The 12,542-nt window shown below is 35.7% G+C and overlaps 1 protein-coding gene across 2 annotated transcripts in view; it reads right to left on the bottom strand.

Moving 5' to 3' along the window:
• The window catches only part of CPNE3 (copine 3), a 72,361-nt gene that overhangs the window by 21,427 nt on the left and 38,392 nt on the right, over positions 1-12,542 (bottom strand). For both annotated transcript variants that reach the window (XM_058275694.2, XM_058275693.2), the window contains exons 8-13: positions 11,639-11,737; positions 7,502-7,588; positions 6,278-6,337; positions 5,605-5,738; positions 1,830-1,884; positions 1,704-1,755 (exon numbers count right to left, since the gene is read on the bottom strand). In XM_058275694.2, coding sequence (XP_058131677.1) covers positions 1,704-1,755; positions 1,830-1,884; positions 5,605-5,738; positions 6,278-6,337; positions 7,502-7,588; positions 11,639-11,737 — 487 coding nt within the window. The remainder of the gene's footprint in view (positions 1-1,703; positions 1,756-1,829; positions 1,885-5,604; positions 5,739-6,277; positions 6,338-7,501; positions 7,589-11,638; positions 11,738-12,542) is intronic.

Below are 12,542 nucleotides of genomic sequence, written 5' to 3'. Positions count from 1 at the left end.
TGATCATTGTCGAGGGAGTTAAGGCCTGAGTGGTGGGAGCCCAAGAAACACCCTGGGTTCTAGGTCTACTCCACCCTGCTTTCTTGCCTTGAGGAATCACTGGACTACTTCTGGCCTCAGCTCTGTCACCTGTAAAATGGACTCAACTGATAATCTCTGAGGCACTGTTTTCACAAGTACTTTGAAGGATGGTGACGATGATAAATGTATTTTTTAAAAATTTGTTCTACGTTCAAAAAAATCATGTTTATTGAGGTATGATTTAGAAACAATAAAATGGCCAAGTCTTAAATACTCAAAAATAATAATAATAATAATATTCCCAGTTTCAAATGGCTATGGATTAAAGAGGTCACAAATAACCACTGAAAGTGCCTCAAAGGAGCAATGAATTAGAATGGAAAAAGTATCCTGGAAAAAGGAGAAAAACCTAATGCAAGTTACCCCAGCATGATATTCATGCCCTTCCATCTTATGATTGTTTAGGAAGAGAAGGAAAAAAACCTTGTGTTAGAAATCTATGTATTTTGTAATTGTTCAAATGGGCCCTTTGCAAAAATTTAGATTATTGTCCTCCACCTTTCTTTCCTCCTCAAAACTGTTCAGCCTTATCACTTTGTGGGAGATGTAGTATGATGGTTAGGCTCATGTGTCAGCTTGGCCAGGTAATGGTGCCTGGTAGTTTGGTCAAGCAAGTCCTGGCCTAATGGTTAGTGTGAGGACATTTCATAGACTTAAATCATTAAGTTGATTGCACCAATGGCTGATTATATTGACAATCAACCAAGGCAATTCCTTCAGCAATGAGTGACGTCTCATCAAATCAGCTGAAGGTCGTAAAAGGAGAAGCAATGATTTCAGCAGTTAGAAGAGAGAGGATTTTCACCTCTACCTCTGCCAGCCAGCTCTTCTCGGGGAACTCATCGAGGACCCTCATTGAAGTTTCTGGCTTGAAGCCTGACCTATGTAATTTGAACTTGTGCAGTCCCACAGTCACAGGAGACAATGTTATAAAATCTCCTAATATTTACAGAAATCTCCTGTCAGTTCTGTTTCCCCAGAGAACCCTGACTAATACATGTGGTATTCCAATGGTGTAAAAAAGGAGGAAGTACTTGGATACTTGGACTATAAAGGAAAAAGTGAAATGAAAGACAAGTGCCTGCCTCCTCCTGTCTGCACAGAGGAAAGCTGCTATAGGAGTGCAATTATTTGTTCCTTTAACATCCCATCTACTTATTGAGTACTAGCAGAGCAATTAGGACACCTAGGTAAAATGAGATGCTGAATATAGAGTGACCGCTACTTTGAAAAGAAAGCTTCAAAAAAATCTACATACTGCATTACTCATTTTACTGAAAGCTTCTTTTTAAATCAACTTATATGGGAAAACACTTCTAATGTATGGCTTTATTTTTATTGATCTCCTCCCAAAATGAGAATTTTCTTTTTCTATGAAACTTCTTTAAGTAGAAGAATTTGGCCTATAACCATCACCATCATAACATTGATTTGCCTCATAATTATCATTACCATACCAACTATCACCTGGTACAATTCTACCTTGTACACCAGAAAGTAAATAGGCCACAAAAATAAACCTAGTGAGTGAATTTAAGTAGTTTAAATCACAAGGCCAAAAAAAGGATAACAGACTAGTGAGACTTTAAACTTAAAACCTTCGTGTTTATATTTTAACTTACCATTACAATAGGGACTGGAAGGATTAAAGTTCATTGGAAATTCATGTGATACCTGTCAAAAGATGGAAGAAAGACTGATGAAGCCTGTTTTCATTTTCCACAAGGGAATTAAAATGATCCTCTTACCTGCCACTGTGGAGGTATCTGAGCTCCAAAACCAAAAGCTGGAAACATCTTATCACTAAAAAGAAAATTTGAAAGAAAGGGAGATGTTACCATTTTTCCAAAAAGAGTTCATTTCAAAAAATTGTGCAAAGTGTAAACCATAATGTAAACTATAGACCATGCTTAGTAGCAATGCTTCAATATGTGTTCATCCATTGTAACAAATGTATCACACTAATGAAAGATGGTGTTAATGGGGAAAGTATGGGAGGGGGAACGGGTAGAGTATATGGGAATTCCTATATTTTCAATGTAACATATATGTAATCTAAAGGTCATTTCAAAAAACCAATATAAGCTCACTTCAAAAAATTCAAAGTTTTGGAAAAGTATAAAGATAAAACAAAGATTACCTATAACAAGCCTAAAGAAAACCAATGTTATTTGGCAACTCTCATTCTAAACATTTTTCAGTACACAGAAGAAGAAAACTGTGTCTTTCTATATGTTTTACAAAAATGGAGCTCATATCTGTTTTATAACCTACTCTTTTCTACTTAAATTCTGTACAACATTTCAATTAATAGATATGTAAACAAATTCAAAAGGCCCTAAAAGTCAAAAGCTTTTTTATTAGCTTGCAGCAAACTAATTTGGCAGCAAAACCTGAACTCAACTGGTATGAGGTTATTTACAGCCTTTATTTATGCCACTTACACAAGTATGAATTACAAATCCAAATTTATTTCTTCTCCAGGTTGACAGCTGTTACGACCCCTTTCTCTTGTCTAAATTGCTGTGTATTTCATATACTAAATGCACATACACACTTGGGTCTATTTCTGGACTGCTTATTTGGTTCTATAGATCATGTACCAATTTCATACTCTTAATAAAGCTTCAAAATAAGTTTTAATAAATGACACAGCAAATCTATTAAAGTTTTACTAAAATTGATTAATTCTGGTAGCTATTTTACATTTTATATCATTATTATTTTACCTGCCTAGCTAGAATCATGGTATCGCTTTCCATTTAAACCAGTCTCCTTCATCCTGAATGAAGAAATTTTGTAGTTTTCTTCATTAAAGATCCTGAACTTTTTAGTAAATTTTCATTTTTATTCCTATTATGAACTGTGATCTTTTAACCAGTATAATTTTTCAAACTGGTTATTGCTGCTGAGAAATTGTTGATTTCCGTATTTTATGTTGTATCTGACAATCTTTCTGAAAGAAATCTCACTGCTTTGTAGTATTTTTTTCAGTTGACTATCTTAGGTTTCAGTTTCTTCCCTAAAGGTTTGCTCGAATTTGTGAATAAAATTTTCTTGGCCTGCTACCCTTGGAGGAGTGATTCTTGGACCACCTGTTGCATTAAAGCCTTTCACAGTTCTTGATCTAAGCAGGTTTCCTGCCACTTCGAGTAAATGTAATTTACAGCCTTCCTAAAAAAATGATCCTTTAATCTAGATTTTCAAATGTAATATTATAAAGTTTTACAGAATATTAGCTTATAACTTGGGTTTTTTTCCTGCACAAAAGTTTATAATCCCTTTCTCATTACTAATATTCTGTGCAGTGTTTCTCTCTTTTTGGGCAACAGTGCTGCCAAAATTTTTTTAAGTTTACCTTGAAAAGAATCATCTCTTAATTTTTTTTTTTTTTATTTTAGTTAACTTTCCAATTCATTATTTTCTGTACTTTGAAGAAGTACATCATAGAACAACTATTAGAACATGTCTTTGGGGCCAGGTAGCCCGGGCTCAATCCTGACTCCAATTTTGCCCAGGGTTGATTGAGTGGCCCTGGCCAAGTGGACTTAATTCTCTATGTCTCAGTTTCCTCATCCGTATGGTGTATGTAATAACAGCACCTATCTCTCAAAGAAGTATGTGGAGTTGATGAATGTTCCATGGACAATATTTTAAAACTGTCCTTAAGACTTACAAGGAATCTACTATTATTGCTATATCTTAATTTTTAATTCCTATTTTTAAATTTTACTTTGTTGGAAATTGTTTATATTTCAGTTCTTCCTATTTAAAAATAAAAGCATTAAGGCCAGAATATTTTTCTTTCTCTAAAAATAGGACCACACAGAATCTTCTTTACTGCCCTTTATTTCTATATAGACTGTTAATACATTTTAATTTCCTCTTTGTTCTAAGAACTACTCAAGAGTGTTTTCCATTTCCATGTGGTAAATTTTCTTTAGTTATCCTTTAGTTATTAACTTGTGACAATCTGAGAAAGTAACCTGTACATTTTCTGTTACATCATAAAAGAGTCTCATTACAATTGTATTAATTTCTTATTACATTTGTAGCTGTTTTAATTTTTTTTGTTTAAGATTTATTTATTTATTTATTTCTCTCCCCTTTCCCCCCACCTCCCCTGCCCTAGTTGTCTGTTCTCTGTGTCTATTTGCTGCGTCATCTTCTTTGTCCACTTCTGTTGTTGTCAGCTGGCACAGGAATCTATGTTTCTTTTTGTTGCGTCAGCTCTCCATGTGTGCGGCGCCATTCCTGGGCAGGCTGCACTTTCTTTCGCGCTGGGTGACTCTCCTTAAGGGGCGCACTCCTTGAGCGTGGGGCTCCCCTACACAGGGACACCCCTGCATGGCATGGCACTCCTTGCACACATCAGCACCGCACATGGTGCCAGCTCCACACGGGTCAAGGAGGCCTGGGGTTTGAACCGCAGACCTCCCATATGGTAGACAGACGCCCTAACCACTGGGCCAAGTCCACTTCCCTGTTTTACTTTAAACACTTTGCAACTCTGTTATTAAAAAGACCAATAATTATGTTTTAATTTTGTACTACATAACAAAGTATTCTAGTAGGTAATTTTTTATTACATTTAATGATTTTTGCTGTAATTTCCATTGGTCTGACATTGATATTGCCACCCTTGCTTTAGATTTGTTTGCATTTGCCTAAAAATGTTACCTCCTTAAATACCATAATGATTAATGAATATCTCCATCAATATGTAAGAACTTCTATCATAAAATAGCAGGAAAAAAGAAGTAAAACTACATTCTGTGCTCTACCACATCCAGAAAAGAAAAATTACTAAAGTAGACTTTTTCTATTGTTCAGTAAACCTTCCAGATGACCTATTTAAATCTATTCAAAAGGGAATCCACAAAGAATATTTTACAGTAATTTGATCAAACTATCCTTTAGCACTTCTTAAAAGTCACCATTTGGGAGTGAATGTGGCTCAAACAGTTGAGCACCCGCCTCCTACATGGGAGGTCTTAGGTTAGGTTCCCAGTGCCTCCTGAAAAAAAAACAACAAGCAAAACAAATGAAAAAACAAACGGGGACTCCGATGTGGTTCAGTGACTGCGCATCAGCATTCAATCCCCAACCCCCAGTACCTCAAAAAAAAGAGTCATCACTTAAAAAAATAATTTAACAATGATTGCCAGGGAAATAAGTCTATGTTAAGAAGTGGTTTTTCACTAGTACTTATAAAATGTGTTCTCTATACCTCAATCACACGATTTAACCTTAATGAATAAGTCTCAAAGAAACAACGCCTTGTTGGCTCCAGTTGAATACTAAACAAGCAAGCTATTTATAATACATTATAATGGATCAGCAAAAATTAGAGACAAAGAGAAAAAAGTAGGGAAAAACTGAGAGAAATTTTAAGGAGGAATCTACTCTCACCAAATACCCTCATCCCCATCAACTATACCAGAGTAGTAGCAAAATAAAACAGAAACTGCCTCTTTTGTCAACTATGAAAGAAGCATTTTCGTTTTCCAACACCATACTCACGCATCATAATCTTGAATGACCAGGCCCACAGACCAGATAGCAGTCAAATACTCATTAACACCATTGGGGCTGATGAAATGCAGGGAGTCAGGAGACCGTGGGTCACCATTGGAGCCAGTGAAGTCTACTCCCACCTGTCAAGCAGCAATCGCAGTCCTTACTAATGAGAAGGCAGGGACACCTATGCTTGATATTCAGGAAAATTTCAGAAGATACAACACAAACATTCATTTCAGAGACTATTTTTGCCTTTCCTAACAAAATGAGTGAGCATACCAATTAATTCTATAGACAATAACACTTCTATTTCACTTCAGTGTGAAACAATCTGTTGTTCCTATTTTTCTAGACCTCTTTAATCATTAATTACTAGACTCAATACTTAGACTTAGGGGACTGTTTTTATAAGCTTGTTTGACTAATGCTTTCTTTACTTACATTAACTGCAGGATAACCACTGCTTTATACATATCTGCTTCCTCTCAGGAATAACAGATCTTATCAACAAAACCAAAAGGCCCATGATTAGTCTAGACAACCTGTCTGAAAAGACCATACTAAACAGACTGTATAAATCTCATCACACTGTCCATTTTGCAATAAAATAAAGAACACTACAAAAGGAGAAGCAACATGCTACATCCTGCTCTGAAAATTATGGTGTGTTACTTACAGTAAAATTCAGCTGACATCCTCCCATGATATAGTCAAGAAACGTGCATTCTACTGTAATCTAAAAACAAATTGCAAACTCTTAAAAGTCTCCTATTACACAAGAGAAACAATATATATCATATATTTTCAAGAGTTTGTAAACTACAGAGCGTATAATATAAACACTTGGTAATCATCCCTGCATTCTAGTTTAAGGCAATCCTGCCCCTACATGTCCATGAATCTGTCAGATTCTACTTTGAGATAATTATAGCAAACTTAAGATTAGAATATTAATGGCCAAAGATGAAATACACTCACTTTTAAGTTTTTTGAAATTAGTAATGAGTCTAGTATGTTGAGAGAATTAATAAGCATAATGAAGATTTAAAACAAAACACTTGGTCATTTTAAGAACTATCCTGGATTTTTTCCTCCATTTATAACATTTCATCTTGAAATTATGACCAGGATAGAAGCAATAGATCAGGTCATTTCCACTACTGAGATGGAAAAACACCATGATACTTCACATTTCCTAAACTTATAAAAAACTTCAATATCCCTTATTCATTGCTACAAAGTTGTCAAACCTTGGAAGCAAACTTAAAAGATTTCTTCCCTACTCTCTTCTTTTCCCGAAAGTTACCCAGATGCTTATGTGATTTTTAACTGCCCCAAATTCAAGTATTTGTTTCTCTTTGGGATTGATTCATGTCCCCCACAAAAGCAATGTTCAGATCACAGCCCTCAATCCCGTGGGTGTGAACCCATATATAAATAGGACTTCTGAAGAGAATAATAGTTAAGGTGCATGCAAACTGAATAAGGAGGGTGGGCCTAATTCCCACATAGCTGAAATTCTTATAAGCAAAGAAAATTGAACATGGAAGGAGAAGTCATGGCAAAGAGTCAGAAGCGGGAAGTCATGGAACCTGGTATAAAAAGGGGAAGACACCACCATGTGCAATGCCACGAAAAAACAAAGACCAAGGATTGCTGGCAGCCAGCCGCAGAGTGCCACAGTCTTCTGAGAGAAGGCACTGCCTTGCTAATGCCTCGATTTTGACCTCCTCCTAGCCTCAAAACCATGAGCCAATTAATTCACACTGGAGCCTGCCCATTGTATGGTATTTGTTTCAGCAGCCAGGAAACTAAGTCAGTTTTACATAGACCATACTTGATAGAAGAACTCTACATGTGATCTCATTACATTATGAAAAGTAGCCAAAACCAAACTGACCTCACATTGTTTCACACTGATAACACCCGAATTTTTGTAGCTTTTCTTCTTTTGCCTCTTTTTTTCATTTACACACTCAAATTCAATCTGTAGTGAGAGAAGACAAACTGTTAATTTTTACTAGCAATATGAAAGACTCCAAAGTGAATTTAAATGACTTTTTTTCTATTGGAATCAAACTACTCACTCAGTAGGTCTGTTCCAAAACACAACTCTGAAACAATGACGTACTACATTAGGCTTAGGAAATATTTATTAGTTAATTTCCTACAATTACGGCACACCAAAAATTGTGTACTTTTTAAAATAGTTCTTAAGTATAAACTTCCCCTCTGTAGGTAACAGTCTTACAGATGCTCCAATTAATAATTGTTCCTATTTACAGTAAAGGAAAAAAAATATTACTGCCAGATGTTATCTATACAAAGAGCAAAAGTATGCTTAGAAAAGGAAGGGGAAAAAAAAACAAACCAATTCTAAGAAAATAGAAATATTTGAATCCCAAACTCTACTGTAAAACATGCAGCAAAGATCATCTCTGTCTACTGGGAATGTGTGTTAGAAACAGATCTAACATCTAACATCTCAGTATAGGTCCTTGCTGCAGACAGAAGGGCCTTCCTTTCTGTCTCTCAACCACCAATCCATCATCCAAGGCTTGGCTTAAATTACTTTCCGCTGTAACTCCTTTATATGCACTATATTTCTAGTCTTCTCTGATCTCCATTCACCTCCTTACACTTCTACAGTCATAGAAAATTTAGTTACATACAAACATAGAAAATTTAATTACATTTGTGACAGTTTGAAGCTGGGTGGATCCCAGAAAATCCTGTTCTTAAAGCTAATCCATCCCTGTACATGTAAATCTATTGTAGATGGACCTTGCACACCGCACAATCTAATTTGATTAGATTCAGTTAAGGGACCTTCCTTTTGATTAGATCACTTCCATAGGTCATGACCCAGGGCGGGTCTTAATCCCACAAACAGAAAAAAGCTGCAGAGACAGAAAAGAACCCAGAAATTGAGAGAGAAGGCCATGAGGATCAGAAGGTGGAATCAACAGAATACAGAGTTTGAGAGGAAGCCACTTTAGCCAGAAACAAAAAGAGATGAGGCCCCGAGGAGAGGAGAGGAGAGGAGAGATGAGCGAATACCACCAGGTGCCTGGTTGCCCACAGCTACAACTTAGTGAGACTGCCTCTCTTAATAATGCCTTGATTTTAGACACTTTTCATGGCCTCAGAACTGTAAGCTTTTAACATAATAAATCTGTTTTGTAAAAGCCAACCCATTTCTGGTACATTGCATTGGCAGCTTTTAACAAACTAGAGTATTATTTTCCAATCTCATTTCATTATTTTTTTCTTCATAGCTAGGATATAATCACCTTCAAGTAATACCTCCAAATTCTTACTGCCCTGTCTAATAATAAGAACATAACAGACACTCAATGAATATTTGATACATCACCTCTTCTGGTTAATAGAAAGCAGTTTAAGTATTTTAGACAGTTATTAATTTCCAAAAACTCAAAACATTAAAAAGTATATTTAATAAAATGATATATGAAATAAAATTATATTAAACAAATTACTTGGTGGTTCAGGATCTTGCAAGAGTCTCAGCCATAATTATAAACATTAATTAGTGAATATTAGAGATGTAAAAATGCCCTACACAGACTTCTCATACATAAAAGGCTGGATTATTCCACTTGCTTCATTCCCACATTTACAGAGTGTCTGCCATGGGGCAGGCAGTAAATGCTATGCACTGAGAACAAAGAGATCCTAAGAAATAGCCTGCCCTGAAGAGGAAGTATCAGTAAACACTGCTGCTGCAGCAACATCAAAAGCCTCGTTCTGTTAAAGGGGGAGGGAAGGATCAAGTGAGCTGAATTTAGGAACACTTTCCGTGATCCATGAAGTATTATGCAACTGTTGTTTTATTACTCTCTTCTAAAAGGGGGTCATTTGCAGATTCTAGAAAAGAACAATAAACTGAAATCAGTGAAACAACAGCGCAGACCACTCCCCTATATTTAATTCCTTAGTTTGCTTGTTTTATTTTAAATGTTCAGCATACCACCATTTCCTATTAGTTCTGCCTTTTAAAAAAATATTTAAATAGAATATTTACAGCTGAATTTTGTTGTGGTTTTAATTCAAGGACTGGTAGCTCAAACGCAAGTCGATCTCTACACTTAAACCGTTAAGTGTAATTTTAAAAGCCCTCTCATTTCATACAAGCATTTGTGTACAGGCTACTTCTAGAACCTGGGCTTCATGGCTAGGCTGTGGGAAGAATAGGACTAGAGATCTCTACATGATTTCCTGAGAATTCTAGTCTCGCTATGTTTGTTTAAAACTCATTTCTCAAACCAAATGCCTCGAAAGTTTTATTTTTCATTTATTTGGTTTTTAAGTTTTGATTTAAAACTATCCTCTTAGAGTCACCCTGCTTATAAGATTAGGTAAAACGAACAGACCTCATCAGACCAAAACATCATATTTGTATCTTCAAAAATACATGCTTGTAACTGAGAAATGGATGTTTTTTATTGAATTGTGTTTTTGTTTGCATTTTTAATTGTTTTTATTTTCAATTATTAAATGCACAATAGCTTAAATAAATAAAAGTTTAAAATTACATGCTACATACACAAGCTTTATTAGGTCTTTAAGCAGTTAATAAAGAATTCACATTATCCTGTTACGTGTAAGCTAAAAAGAAAATTAACATCTAACTCATTCAAACTAGAAAAGTAAGTAAGATGGAAGCAGTTTACTGTATTAGTCTGTCAAATGGGTGCTTATGCAAAGTACCAGAAATTTGTTGGCTTTTATAAAGGGTATTTATTTGGGGTAAAAGCTTACAGTTATAAGGTGCTAAAAAGTCCAACTCAAGGTTGCTTTCTCACCAAAGTCAGTTGCCACATGCAAGATGGTCCCTGATCTCCGCCTGGGCTCAACTTCCTGAACTTCCTCTTCCTCTGAAGGCTTCATGGGCCCAGTTTCTTCCACCTCAGCTGCTGGCTGGCACAGGGCTTGCCTCTCAGAGCTTCCTCTCTCCTGGCATAGGGCTTGTTTCTTTCTGGGTCAGCTGTACTGCTCTCTTCCCAAGGTCAGTTGCAAACTATCAGGCAAATGGCTCCTCTCTCCCCAGGGCCCCAGATAAAAAACAACAGAGCTCTCTTTCTTTTCCCTTGTGTTTTCTTGAGTGAGTGCCTCTTTATATCAGCCCACCAAGGGGGTGGGGGACTCAAGCTGAGTCACACCTTACATGGTCAAATCAAGGCCCTAAACTTAACAGGTAATTTAAGCAAGACCCCTCAACTGAGTCTAATCCGATCAAAGGGAATCCCACCCAGAAGAAGAGATTAGTTTTCCAACAATCTTTCTCTTTTTGGGATTCACAAATAATCTCAAACTGTCATACACACTCTGGAATATTTTCAGCCATGTTGGCTTAGAGTCAGAAAACTTTCAGAAGCATGCTTAGAAATATGTTGGGTTGCTACTAAAAGATTGAATGTAGTTAAGAGAACAAATGATCTTAAAATTAGTACCATTATGTGGCAGTTTAATAGGAAATAATGAGAAATACTATGAACTATTTCCTTTCCTCAGGATAGGACAAGTAAGAGAGAAGAGACAGAGGGAAGGTTCTGAAGTCTGCTCAAAAGTAGCACAAATATATACAATTCAAGCCTACTTATTTGTCCTTTGTTGTAGCTATTAATTACTGATTGTCGAAATGCGGTAAGCCCTAAAACCAAGGCTTTTCACTTAAACTACATGTGCTATTTTTTTTTTACACTTTTTAAATTAAAGTTAATAGATCACTAAGAATGCTACATTTAAAAATATTAAAAAAAATAAAAAACATAATACATGTGCTATTTTAAGTTCAAAGAAACCAAACCTCTAAAAATAAATGTAAATTCACACTCCAAGTATGAATTTTGGATTATATAATTACTCAACAAATAAAACACATAGACTTCAGAACATTGTATGTATTGTGGAATAAAAACATGGTAAATCATTTACTACACCAAAGGAGAAAAAATGAAATAATAAATCACAGCCAAAACATAAGATCTATGCAAATGACAAAGACGTAACTTACAGGTGAGTTTCTGGAGGCTTCTTTCAGTTTTGTCATAGTGGTTTGAAATGTTCCAATTAGATCATGTGACCCATCATTGTCATAATCATAACACTCTACCTGGAATTAAGTACAATAAAAATACATAAAAATCAACGTAATTGTGTTAAAAAGGACTGGCTATAGAAAGTGTGACCTACCAAGAAATGCCCCTTTAATCAAAATAAGTATAAATGTTTAATAAAACCATCCTTACTTAAAGAAGTGGGAACTAATTTCCTAGAGAAGCAAAGTCGAAATACTTTCAAACTCCAGTTATCCTTGAAATGGACAGATCACAGACAAATGAAAAATACTAATTCATTTTAAAATTCCACATTAAGCAGTTTCAAGCTCTTCTACCTTGCTGATAAAGGGCAAAACAGAATTTCACCTTCTTTCTCATCTGCTTCTTTACCTTGTTAGGACTACAATAATGGCTAAAGACATTATCTGGAGAAACAAAAGGAAGTCAGTATCCTAGGCAGCCAAAAATTATATAAATAAATCCTAGAAAATTTAAAATTAAGGAAAATGTTTCATTAGCTGCAATCTGCTGAGGCTTGGCTTGTATTAGGAGTTAGATAAGATGAAATCAGATTTGCATCATTCTGGGGATCACAACTCTTACAATGAAAAGGAAAATTACAGGGAGAGACTAATTCATTGAGGAAGTATCTATAGCAAGTCATATTTACTCTTTCCATGTAAGACAGGGTGAGTTCTAGTCTTAGCTTTGGCTCTCATTAAATGCGCTCTCTCTCTCTCTGAGGGCAGGAAGAAAGAGGTGGCACAAGCTTTGTGCCAGGTTGGCAGATATAGTCTAAGAGTAAATATACACTAGAATACCAGAACATTCATTCCATCAGGAAAAATAAGGTAGTGT

The sequence above is a fragment of the Dasypus novemcinctus genome, chromosome 14, assembly GCF_030445035.2.
Source record: "Dasypus novemcinctus isolate mDasNov1 chromosome 14, mDasNov1.1.hap2, whole genome shotgun sequence".
NCBI lineage: Eukaryota > Metazoa > Chordata > Mammalia > Cingulata > Dasypodidae > Dasypus > Dasypus novemcinctus.
Note: the sequence above shows the minus strand (reverse complement) of the source record. Positions and strands in the feature narration are given on the sequence as shown.